The sequence below is a fragment of the Castor canadensis genome, chromosome 7, assembly GCF_047511655.1.
Source record: "Castor canadensis chromosome 7, mCasCan1.hap1v2, whole genome shotgun sequence".
In the NCBI taxonomy this organism is placed as follows: Eukaryota; Metazoa; Chordata; class Mammalia; order Rodentia; family Castoridae; genus Castor; species Castor canadensis.
This window is the reverse complement of record NC_133392.1, coordinates 142,286,399-142,299,678: the sequence shown is the minus strand read 5'-3', so window position 1 is coordinate 142,299,678 and position 13,280 is coordinate 142,286,399. Positions and strand designations below refer to the sequence as shown.

General features: G+C 43.1%; 1 protein-coding gene across 1 annotated transcript; it reads left to right on the top strand.

Moving 5' to 3' along the window:
* Positions 1-661: 661 nt before the first annotated feature.
* On the top strand, positions 662-4,350 carry Atp5if1 (ATP synthase inhibitory factor subunit 1). The gene is made up of 3 exons (XM_020178621.2): positions 662-826; positions 918-1,009; positions 4,086-4,350. The coding sequence occupies exons 1-3, from the start codon at positions 740-742 to the stop codon at positions 4,225-4,227; spliced, it is 321 nt and encodes a 106-aa protein (XP_020034210.1). The 5' UTR covers positions 662-739; the 3' UTR covers positions 4,228-4,350.
* The last annotated feature ends 8,930 nt before the right edge of the window (positions 4,351-13,280 follow it).

The following is a 13,280-nucleotide window of genomic DNA, read 5'->3' as shown; positions in this document are numbered from 1 at the left end:
TATCACGTCCATTAAGCAACACACTAGTACAGTTCACAAATATTAATTCATTACCTACCTGATTAAGTCAAGGCCCTGAGGACTTCACAAGGTGAAATGTGGAACGAGAACAGAACAGGGAGATATGATAGAATCACTGGTGATAGAATAACTAAGAAGGTCAGGGAAGAAGTCTCTAAGGTCAAATTTAAACTAAGGCTTAAGACTGAAATATCAATTCAACAAAAGAACGCAGACACCTCCTGAGAGATGAACGTAACTTTGTAAGTATGAATCGGGGCGTGTTGAAGGTCGGTATCTGGACGTCAGGATCCAAGGCGTGGCTCCCCCAACCCTTATGTTCCCCACCCAATTGATGCTACTAGACCAGAAAAGGGACGGTTTCCTTTGCGTTTTTAGTAATGTCGACATTAGAATTGGAATCGCGAGGTGGGGGTGAACGGCACGCCTAATTCTGACGGGTGCAAGATCTAACACTCATCTTCTTCTCCAACCTCCTGCATTAGGATTCTCCAGTCCTGTGGCACCTTAAACCCTTGGGAGCGGTTGGCTAAGAGTAGGCCCGCCTTCCTCTCCGGATTCGCTGTGGACTCCAGGAAACCCGCCTCCTCTCTATCCTGATTCGTTACCCCCATGTGATCCCGCCCTTGAGCCGAACAGATTGGCTGCTCAGCCATCCTGGGTTAGCAGGCACAGAAGCAAGTACGGCAGCGTCTCGGAAGGTGCTGCGCTAGTAGCAATGGCTGGGACGGCGCTGGTGGCCCGGGCGCGGCTCGGCGTATGGAGCGTGAGGGCCATGCAAACCCGAAGTTTCGGCTCGGACCAGGTACGCTGCGGCAGCATGCGCTGCCCATCCCTGAAAGCGGATCCCATCTTCTCCTCTGTACCTTTACCAATGTCGGGTTCTCTGTACGCAGGCGGATAATATTGACCGGAGCGCGGGCTCCATCCGGGAAGCTGGTGGGGCCTTCGGAAAGAGAAGCAAGGCAGAAGAGGACCGGTACTTCCGGTGAGGCCCACATGGTCCGAAGTCCAGCCCTAGATCCCTCTTCCAATCCTTCTTAAGTTTTCAGTCGCCCCACCCATCCCTACCTGCCTTAGGACGCCCATCCCCCGGAAGAACTCCCAGGCCCCAAGCCTTTTAGCCCTTTGGTGGCCACACTTGGGCCCCGACCTTTAATGGTGTTCCTATTTCCCCGCCCAGCAGTAACACAACCCCCAAGCCAAACCATTTCCAGCGGGGCTCTCACTCCCCGGCTTTACTTGCTTATCATTTTGCATCTCCTCCCCCCACTCCGAGTCGTGCGAATCGCCCCCATACTCTTCACGCAACGTCTAGATGCAACCGTTCAATCCCTGCATACCCTCTGAGCCTGACTTCCCAGCCGTCATTCACCCAATTACCCCCTTTTTTTTCTCCTACGCGTCATTTCCCACAGCCTTCAGACCCGTCAGCCATTTGTAGACACCTCAAACACACACGTGTCTCCCACCTGCCAGCGTGAGTGGGTCATAGGAGCTGGTAGTACCTGCTCATGGTTGAACTCCACCCCCTCCTGGAGACTTTTGCCCTTCTCTGCTTGGTTCTGACTCTGTGCTGTAGATTTCTCCTTCCTGCTTTGAAGCAGGGAGTGAACTGGGCCTATCTAATTCTCTCTCCCAGCTCTGAATTATCTTCAGCTGACATTGACACTCGTCTACACTGGGGAGCAGCAAGGAACTGATCTTATCTGTTTTCCCTTTGGTCTGTGCCAAAAGAGAATTGTCATGGAGCTGGATGTTGTTGTTCTGTGGTAGTGTTTGCACAAGTCCCTGGGTTCCATCCTCAGTACTGAAAACAAAACAAAACTTTCATTATCCAGTGCCCATCATGACAGAGCAAGCATGTAATCCCAGCGTTAAGGAAGCTGAAGCAGGAGGATTTCCAGTTCAAGTCTGACCTAGGCTACAACTCAAAACCTTGTCTCAAAAAAAAAAGAAAAGAATTATCATGAGACTGGGGTGTAGCTCAATGGGTGGAGTAAGTGCATGAGGCCCTAGGTTCAATTCCCAGGACAACAAAACAACTGTCACCTTGACTCCTGTCATGCCAGAGTGCCAGGGTATGGCAATTAGATACCATCTAATTGGGCCTTTAAGTTTTACAGTTAAGGAAACTGAGGCTTAAATGTTGCCAAACCAACATTTTGATCTAGTCCCTTTTTTAATTTGTTAATTGTACAAGGGATACATTGCAATATTTACATGTGTGCTTACAATATATCTTAGCTAGGTTTGCCGCCTCCATTTTCTCCCTCTCCCCCACTCCTCCCAGTCTAGTACCTTCTTGAGACTTAAGTAAACTACCAAATACTGCACATGCAAGAAATCCCTATTTTTATCCTTTACATTGGGCCATGCATTTCTCTAGACAAAGAAAACCTTATGCAGATTGGGAGAGGAGATGAATACTTATACCCTAACCATGTCTGTTTGTCTACTTCTTTTTGTTCACTTTTTCCCCAAAAAGGAACTGGTTCTCTGAGTTGTTCCTCTGATAAAGTATCAAGGCTAAGACAGGCACCAGTGGCTCATGCCTGTAATCCTAGCTACTCAGGAGGCAGAGATCAAGAAGGTTGCATTTAAAGCCAACCTAGACTCTATCTCAAAAATATGCCCAACACAAAATGGCTGGTGTAGTGGCTCAAGTGGTAAAGTGCCTGTCTAGCAAAGAGGCCTGGAGTTCAAACCCCAGTACCACCAAAAAAAAAAAAAAAAAAATCAAGGACTAATGTCATACTTTTCTGGAGTTTTCTACTTTAGAGAGGAATCTGAGGCCAGTACCCACGGCTCACGCCTGTAATCCTAGCTACTCAGGAGGCAGAGATCAGGAGGATTACAATTCAAAGCCAGCCCGGGGAAACAGTTCTTGAGACCCTATCTCAGAAATACCAGTTGCCACTCTGGAAAAAAATTTGGGGGCTACTTAAAAAGCTGGACATCAATCTACCATTTGATCCAGCAATACCACTCTTGGGGATATACCCAAAAGACTGTTACTCCAGAGGCACCTGCACATCCATGTTTATTGCGGCACTATTCACAATAGCCAAGTTATGGAAACAGCCAAGATGCCCCAGCACTGACGAATGGATTAAGAAAATGTGGTATCTATACACAATGGAATTTTATGCAGCCATGAAGAAGAACGAAATGTTATCATTCGCTGGTAAATGGATGGAATTGGAGAACATTATTCTGAGTGAGGTTAGCCTGGCCCAAAAGACCAAAAATCGTATGTTCTCCCTCATATGTGGACATTAGATCAAGGGCAAACACAACAAGGGGATTGGACTATGAGCACATGATAAAAGCGAGAGCACACAAGGGAGGGGTGAGGATAGGTAAGACACTTAAAAAACTAGCTAGCATTTGTTGCCCTTAATGCAGAGAAACTAAAGCAGATACTTTAAAGCAACTGAGGCCAATAGGAAAAGGGGACCAGGAACTAGAGAAAAGGTGAGATCAAAAAGAATTAACCTAGAAGGTAACACCCACGCACAGGAAATCAATGTGAGTCAATGCCCTGTATAGCTATCCTTATCTCAACCAGCAAAACCCCTTGTTCCTTCCTATTATTGCTTATACTCTCTCTACAACAAAATTAGAGATAAGGGCAAAATAGTTTCTGCTGGGTATTGAGGGGGTGGGGGGGAGAGGGAGGGGGCTGGAGTGGGTGGTAAGGGAGGGGGTGGGGGCAGGGGGGAGAAATGAACCAAGCCTTGTATGCACATATGAATAATAAAAGAAAAAATAAATAAAAAATAAATGCTCAAAAAAAAAAAATACCAGTTGCAAAAAGAGCTAGTAGAATGGCTTCTGGTGAAGGCCCTGAGTTCAAGCCCTAGTCCCACAAAAAAAAAAAAAAGTAAAGAAAAATGGGGGATTATTTCACTAGTGTGACTTGGGGACAGAAAGATGATGGTGAGCTGGACTCCTATGGGATTGGAACACCTGTTCTTTGCCTTAGGTGTTTCATGTTGGGCTTAGAGATCACTTTGGGGGTGAAGGATTGAAATAAACCCTGAGCCACTGTGTCCTTGTAGAGAGAAGACTAAAGAACAACTGTTAGCCTTGAAGAAACATCATGAAGATGAGATCGATGTTCATGAGGAAGAGATCAAACGTCTGCAGAAACAAATTGAGCGGCATAAGCAGAAGATCAAAAACCTAAAATATATTGATTAAATGCACGCAGTTCCCCATAGAATGGCACATACCATTGGCCACTTGTGTGTAGACAAAGTTCCTGTTCAATTAATACTTGGTCTGTGTGCTACTAACATAATAAATTGTTATCAGAGAAATGAATCTGATGCCTTCTAGTAACTACAGGGTGGTTGTCTGTTAAAATGAACTAGACCGGTGACTGGGAGAGTGAATATAATCAAAGTATATTTTGTATGCATGTGTATTTCATATAATTAATATAGGCTAACAGAAAAGTTTATTTTGTGTCAAATGGAGAAAAAAAGATAAGTGTTGAATAAGAACAAGGAATGAAAAAAAGAAACTTGTAAGAAATGTTGAGGCCAGGTGCTGGTGGCTCACACCTTTAATCCTAGCTACTTGGGAGCAAGATCAGGAGGCTTCCAGTCTGAGGCCAACCCAGGCAAATAGTTCAAAAGACTCCATCTCCAAAATAACCAGAGCAGAGTGGACTGCAGGTGTGGCTCAGGCAGTGGAATGCCTGCTTTGCAAGTGTGGAACCTTGAGTTTGAAACCCAGTCCCACCAAAAAAAAAAAACTATATGAACTAGTCATGTTTGCTGTAATTTTGTAGATTGAGACAACTAGAATTAGAAACATTCATCCAGCTGGGGGTGTAGGTCAGTGGTAGCGCACTTGCATGTGTAAGGCTAAGGTTCATCCCCAGCACTGAAGGAAAAAAAAAACCTGCCTGCTGGGTACCTGTGGTTTAGGCCTGTAATCCTAGCTACTCAGGAGGATCATGATTCAAAGCCAGTGCAGGCAAATAGTTTTCGAGACTCTATCTCAAACAAATCTGTCACAAAAAAGGGCTGGTGGAGTAGCCCTGAGTTTAAACCCCAGGACTGCAAACAAAACAAAACTGCTGGAAATAATATACAGTATTGCCTACAGCCACTCAGTACACCAGAGGTGAGACTTGCATCCAGGTCTTTTGATTTGCATTCAAATCATTTGTTTTCTCGTCCTGTGGATCCCAACCCTAGAACAAGCTTCACTGAGCTACATCCCTAAGCCTTAAGTTAGATTTTAAGGCCTAGCTTAACTAACTTACACAAACTAGTGTAACTCCTCTAAGGCAAAAAATAACATTAAAAAAAGAAAAGGTAACATTTGGCCCCTTAGCCAAACTTTCAATTCGCCAGCTCAACACAACATTTGTCCACAATTCTAAGTCAATTCCAAGACCCTATTACACAAAGGCCTTTAGGGACATTGATAAAAGCTCAAAGAAGTCGTTGACCTCAGTTGGATAGAGAAGACACCAGATGGCTCTTTTCAAAATTTAACTCTTGAACACTTTGAATTGTAATGCTGTTGATGGGCGGTGTGAGCACTGAGATGATTCAAATGCCCAGAAACAAAATGACCTCAAAGATGAAGTACAAAATGCCACAGGGGTAGTACAAGTGTACAGTATGTGGGAACCCAAGTTCAGTCCCCAGCATCATAAGAAAACAAGAAGAAAAATATTCCTCAACTTTGTGAAAATGGTACCTCAAGGAAATTTGGGGGTCTTTTGTTTTTGGTGGAACTGGGGTTTAAACTCAGGTCTTCACATTTGCAAAGCAGGCACTCTACCACTTGAACCACATCTGCAGTCCATTTTGCTCTGATTATTGTTTTAGAGATTCGGGGAGGGCTGGGGCGGCGGAGGGGGGGGGGGAGTCTCACAAACTATTTCCCTGGGCTGTTCTCTAACTGGGATCCTCCCGATATCAATCTCCCAAGTAGCTAAGATTACAGACAGGAGCCAGAGGCGACCAGCTAAAGTAGTTCTATTTTGACATTGTGTTTAATTTTTCTTTCATAATGTGATGAAAGTAGATGTAAATGTTGAATATCATAAATGTAAGTTAAAGCCCTAAAATAATCTACGTGACATGACCAGTAACCACAGACAAACCGTACAGGTCACAAGATTCACTTAGGATCCGAAACCATCACAGGTGGTTCTTAAAATCAGACATATTTGGAAACTCCTAGGGAAGTGCTTTCACAAGCCAGCAGCAGCAGCTGCATCACCAGGGAATTTAATAGAAATGCAGATTCTCAGGCCACATATAAGCAATCAATTTTTGTTTGTTTTTTTGAGACAAGGTCTCCCCATGTAGCCCAGGCTGGCCTCAAACCCAGGATCTTCCTGCCTCAGCCTCCCAAGTGCTGGGACTACAGGCACGTGCCAGTATATATTAACATTTTAGAACGCAGCATTCCATAGAGTACAATTTAGGAAATGTTACACTGGTTATTTCGTTAAAGTCATTTTTATTTACATGTAACAGAAACCAGTACTGGCTGGCTTCAGGAGGGAAAAAAAGAGGAATTTGTTGGACTAGGGGCTCTATTGTCTCAGGGAAGCTTGAGACTTGAACAAACCAGACTCAGGACAGGCAGAGACCAGAGTAACTCTATGAACCAAAAGAGCAAATCTGTTCAAGCAGCTGTGTCAATCACTGGGGTGCTTCCTGATTTTTAATGAGTCCTACGGAATTTTATACAATGAGTCCTTTAACAATTGTACAATTTATATATAAAGCACATTACAATTATTTATAATTAAATCTCATGATCATTTTGGCAAGTAGATTCTTTTCATTAACTTTCCTTAGTTTTTTCTTTTTTTTGGTGGTGCTGGGGATCAAACCCAGCATACCATGCATGCACTCTGCAACTGAGCTATACCCCAGCCCGAGTTTAATTTTATAGTCAAAGTAAGTGAAAGGGAATTGTGAACTCACTTTAAAGGTCCTACGCTCAGGTTTGTGCTAAGAAGTTCTTTACTTCAGAACTTGTGTTCTCAGAGCCTTTGGTTGCAATAAAAGAGGACATGTGGTGGCATAGCTTGCCCGTTAGCTCCCTCTTCCATGTGGATGAGGTTAGAGGGGAGAGTAAGGAAGGCACAGATTTGAAGGCACAGATTCCCAGCACAGATTCCGTGTTGCCATTTGCATTTTGGTTGTGATGTGAACCCACCAACATGTCTGTCTATGCCTGCCATCATAATGCAAACTCAGGTTTGCAACACAACCTAGCTGGAGATTTTCACAGCAGTTAAATCTAAAGTCATAGGTTTGAAACCCAGTCTGCACATCGAAATACCTGAGGATCTTTAAATATAAAAATATCAGAAGTTAAAAAAAAAATCTCAGAGATTGAGGGTAGATGTAGTTCAGTGGTAGAGTGTATTTGGCCCTGAAAGGAACACAGGAACAGGGAGAAAGAGAGGTAGAAGAGGTGGGAGGATGGAAGAAAGGAAAGAAAAACTCCTATACAACCTTGTTACCCCCACCTTCTTGTCACCAGTTAAATCTGTATATGTTGTGGGCCCGTTATGCATTTATAATTATCATTTTTATGCATTTGTCTTTTAAATCATAGGAATCATAAAGAGCAGGTAAAAACAAAAATTAGACCAGGTGAGAGTGGCTCACACCTTAATCCTAGCTACTCAGGAGGCAGAGATCAGGAGAACCAAGGTTCAAGGCTGGCCTAGGCAAATAGTTCTCAAGACCCTATCTCAAAAAAACCCTTCACAAAAAAGGGCCGGTGGAGTGGCTCAAGGTACCCTGAGTTCAAATCCAGTACCAAAAAAAAAAAAAAATGAGGGCTGGCTGTGTTGCTCAGTGGCCATGCTTCAGGTGTTAGATCACTAGTGTGAAGAAAACAAACATCGTTTACTACCTGCATGAAGGGGGAAAAAAATCAAAGAGCTGGGCACTGGTGTCTCATGCCTATAATCCTAAATATTCAGGAGGCAGAGATCAGGAGGACCATGGTTCGAAGTCAGCCCCAGGCAACTAGTTCAGGAGACCCTATCTCAAAAAAGAGCTGGTAGAATGGATTGAGCCATATGAGTGCCTACCTGCCAAGCATGAGGCTCTGAGTTCAAACCCCAGTGCTACAAAAAAAGAAAAAACAAGGGGGCTGGGATTATGGCTCAGGGATAGAACATTTGCCTTGTTAATGTGTGAGGCCTTGGGTTTGATCCCCCAGCACCATAAAAACAAACAAACAAAAAGAATAAAAGCTACAATAATACTGCCTTTTTTTTTTCCCAGTCAAGTGAAGAAGTGGAATGAAGAAGGAACAAAGAAGTCTGTAATTGATTGTAATCAATTAGTTATAGATACCATTGTACTCAGGCCATCAATGTTTTTATATATTTTATTATGTTATATTTTATATTGTATTTTTAAGAAAAAATTTTGGCAGTATTGGAAGATTGAACTCAGGGCCTCACATTTGCTAGGCAGGCGCTCTACCACTTGAGCCTTCCACCAGTACATGTTGGGTATTTTTGGTATAGGGTCTTGTGAACTATTTGCCAGGGCTGGATTTGAACCGAAATCCTCCTGATGACTGCCTCCTAAGTAGCTAAGATTACAGGCATGAGCCATGGTGCCTAGCTGTATTTTCACATTTTTATAGATGTTATATTTACCTATGTAGTTATCTTTCCCAATATTGTTTATTTCTTTGGAAGGCTTTGAATTGCTTTCTAATGTTCTTTCATTTCAGCTTGTGGAACTCTTGTTGGCATTTTTATTATTGTTTTATTTTATTTATTTTTGACAGGACCTAGGTTTAAACACAAGACTTCATGTTTGCAAAGCAGGCACTTTACTGTTTGGGCTACACCTCCATTTTGCTCTGTTTTGTTTTTTGGGTTTTTTTTTTTTTTGTGGTACAGGGGTTTGAATTCAGGGCTACATGCTTGCTAGGCAGGCACTCTACTGCTTGAGCCACTCCATCAGCCCTACTCTGGTTATTTTGGAGATGAAGAACTATATTTGCCCAGATTGGCCTGGAACCCATGATCCTCCCAATCTCAGCCTCCCAAGTAGGTAGGATTATATGTCCAGCTTTGTTTTGTTTTTTTGAGACAGGGTCTCACCATGCAGCCCAGGCTGGCCTGAACTTAAGATTCTCTTGCCTCTCCCTCCAGGCATGGGCCCCTGATGCCTAGCTCTGAGGTTTCTTTTTCTTTTTTTCAGTACTGGGGTTTGAACTCAGGGTCTACACCTTGAACCACCTGACCAGCCCTTTTTTGTGAAGGGTTTGTTCGAGATAGGGTCTCAAGAACTATTTGCCAGGGCTGGCTTTGAACCATGATCCTCCTGATCTCTGCCTCCTGAGTAGCTAGGATTATAGACATGAGCCACGGGTGCCCAGCTGAAGGTTTCTTATCATCACTTGTCACTATATTCTCATATCTGATGAAAAGCCAAATGTCACTTCTTATCTCAGATCAAAGAGTTCATTGGTATAGTGTGTTTTCTTCCATCTTTTTGTTTGTTTGTTTTAATGGTACTGGGGTTTGAACTCAGGGCTTCATACTTGCACGGTAGGTACTCTACCACTTGAGGCACTCCACCAGCCCTCATCTTCCCTATAAACTGAGGCAAATTGATTCTGGAGCTGCCACCAGTGGCTCTGTGGTGCTTTGAAGGTCCTCATTCAGCTCTCTATTTTCATAGGCCAAGAAAGCAAAAGCTAGCTAGCTTTTGGGAGAAGAGCTGGTCTGTGAGAGACATGACTCTTCTAGAAATATATAACTAATTTATTTACTTAATTTTTAAATTCTTTTTTTGTTTTTTGTTTTTTGGCAGTACTGGGGTTTGAACTCAGGGCCTTGAGCTTGCTAGGAAGGCACTTTACCACTTGAGCCACACCTCCTTATCTACTAGGTGCCTGGCACTGTGCTAGGTGCAGAAGGTACAACAGAAAACCAAGGTTCTGCCCTCCTGGAGCTTACAGAATGTGAGGAAATAAGTCAGTCAGAATTCATGTCAGATGGAAAACAAATATGGCAGGGTAAGTGAACAGAAAAGGGGAAGGAAAGAAACAAACTATTTTATATTGTGTGACCTGATAAGATTGTCATTTTACAGAGTTAGCAGATATCAGAGAGGCCTGGAGGAGCATGAGCTGTGAAGATGAAGAGTGTGGCAAGCTGAGGTCTAGCAGCAGGGGCTCTGAGCCAGGGCTTGACATAGTCAAAGAACAGTAAGGTGGCCAGTACAGCTGTAGCTGAGTACAGCTGATCCTTGCAACTTAGTGTTGCCATGTTTTTTGTTTCCAAAGGGATAGTAGGAGAAAATAATCGCTGTCTTTGAGGTTGTGCAACTGTTACCAGAACTGGCAAGGCTCCAGGGAGGTCTCCAAAAGGGAGGAGGCCTCTGTCTGGCCCTTGGATACCCAGTTCAGTGATGTCACAAAAAAACATTGATAGAGACCAAGAAAGTTTCTTAGCAAAGGAAGGAAAGAGAGAGATAATACAAAACCCAGACGTGGGTGCAGGCATATCTGATAACAGGTGCAATGAGTGCGCTAACGTCAAGGGTATTTATGATAAAAAAGTAGATTGGGAGCCAGGCACTGGTGGCTCACACCTATAAATCCTAGGTACCTGGGAGGCTGAGATCTGGAGGATCAAGGTTCAAGGCCAGCCTGGGCAAATAGTTCTCGAAAACCTCCACCTCCAAATAACCAGAGCAGGGTTATTTTGGGATTGTGGCCCAGTGATAGAGCACTTGCCTAGCATATGTGAGGCCCTGGGTTCAATTACCAGCACCACCACAACAACAAAATAACCACAGCAAAATGGACTGGAGGTGTGGCTTAAGCAGTAGATTACCTGCTTTGCAATCGGGAAACTCAGTTCAAACCCCAGTCCCACCAAAACAACAACAACAAAAAAATAGATTGAGGATTTGGCTCAAATTCACCATAAGATAAGTGCTCTTCTTTGTTCTGACAGCTGGTATATTTGGCCACTCTTGCTGTTACACTGCTTTATCTATAGTGTCCAAGGAGTTCATTGTTGGCCCACTCATTAAATTTGGGTCCCTATGACATACACGTTCATGTTTGAGCATCCTTTTAAACAAAGGATCAGTTCTGCCGGATGCTCCCATCAAGACAGGTGTCCATCCTTGAGATAAATATTCTTCATTGTAAACATTTTGTGTGTTCAAAGGAGTTATCATCCCAGGTGGTTTTTTTCCCCCCAGGATGTCTTTCTTTAAGATATCCTTGCTCAGTTCCCAGAGCACACTAATTATTTGGGCAATCAGACAAGGTCAGAGGGAAAGAACTGCTTTCTCCTTTTTTTTTTTTTTAAACTAAATGTTGCAGCTTATTGAGGGATAAAAGCAAAGAAAATAGAGCCTGTGTATTTTTAATCAAGCCATTCATTAATAGAGTGTTTACCTCTGAATTCCTGGCTGCTGTTTCCCATACCTCATTTTCCCTGATTTTCACCTCACAACTATTACAAAATTTCTGCTTCTGGACATTCTATTCCATTAGTTTTATGCAAATTATCTAACTTATCCAGAAAAAAATGAACCTATCTAGATAAAAGAATTTATCCAGAAAAATGAACACTCAAGTTAATGAGAGTTAGAGCTGGGTGCCCTGGCACATGTCCATAGTTCCAGCTACATAGGTAACTAAGATGGAAGATCTCTAGAGCTCAGGTGTTCCAGGCCTGTCTCTTCTGGAAAAAAAAAAAAAAAAAAAAAAGCAAAGTTAATGAGTGTTTAACTGCCAAAGAACACAGTTAAAGAGCCTGAATGGTAAGTGAGAAACCTTGGCTCTAATCTCCATTCTGTCATTGCCTTCTACTCTGACCTTGAGCCAGGGTGTGTGTCAGCAAGTATGAGCAAAAATAGAAGCAAGTAGGGAGCTGAATATGTAGTGCATTGGTGGAGGGCTACCCTAGTATGCTCAAGGACCTGGTTTCATCCCCAGCTCTGGGGGGGAAAAGGTAGCGGAAGTAATGGTGAAAAGTACTAAGAAGGAAAGCACAAACTATCATGGAGCTTTGAAAGGCTTGCTAAGGAATCTTTACCTTGTCCAGGAGTTTCATACTCAGGTAAGCAATGTAGATGAGTTCAGTGGTTCCTGTGCTTTATGGTAACAGATCTGGAGAAGACAAGCCCAGCTACTAGGCCTGGCGATGGTGCCTGGAATTTACACTTGGTGTTGAAATCTTCCAATTTTTAAATCTTAGCAATTTTTTTTTTTTTTTTTTTTTGGCGGTACTGGAGTTTGAACTCAGGGTCTACACCTTGAGCCACTCCACCAGCCTTTTTTTGTAAAGGGTTTTTTTTCCGAGATAGGGTCTCTCAAACTATTTGCCCATGCTGGCTTTGAACCTTGATCCTCCTGATCTCTGCCTCCTTAGTAGCAGGCGTGAGCCACCAGTGCCAGGCTAGAAAAAGTCTTAAAGAGGCTAGGTACGTGGGTCAAGTGGTAAAGTGCTTACCTAGCATGCACAAGACCCTGGGTTCAGTCCCCAATGGTGCACACCTGTCATCCAAGCTCTGGGAGGCTGAAGCAAGAAGATCCTGAATTCAAGGCCAGCTGGACTACACATCTTTTTTCTCAAAAAAATACGTCTAAGGAATATTTAATATAGAAATTATCATGAATGTATTAAGTGGAAAAAGCAAGCTAAACAACTAGACATTATATATATGTTATCAAAAGCAGAAAATTGAAGATGAGATAATATATAAAAGTGATATGTAATACATATACACAAAGGCAACTAGTTTGGAAACCCTATCTTCAAATAACCAGAACAAAATGGGCTGGAGGTGTGGCTCAAGTGGTAGAGCGCCTGCTTTACAACCCTGAAGCCTTGTGTTCAAATCCCAGTTGTCCCCCTCAAAAAGTATATGCATATTATAATGATGATAATGATGATAAAGAAGTGTATAGTCTTAAAACATGGGGCTAGGTGGCTCAGGCCTGTAACTTGAGAGGCTGAGGTAGGAGGGTATCAAGGGCATCACTGAAGGGAGGGAGGAGGGGCTCAGTGCAGGGCTTGCCTACCATGTGGAAGATCCTGGTACCTTAACCACTGAAAGTCGTCAAACTTAGATAACTGATGTTAATATCTACAAACTGCTCATCTTTCTAGACTTTTGTTTCCTCTGTGTAACTATGAAATCATCCTAACTTTATCATTGTGCAATTTTTTTTTTTTTTTTTTTTTGGCGGCACTGTGGTTGAACTCA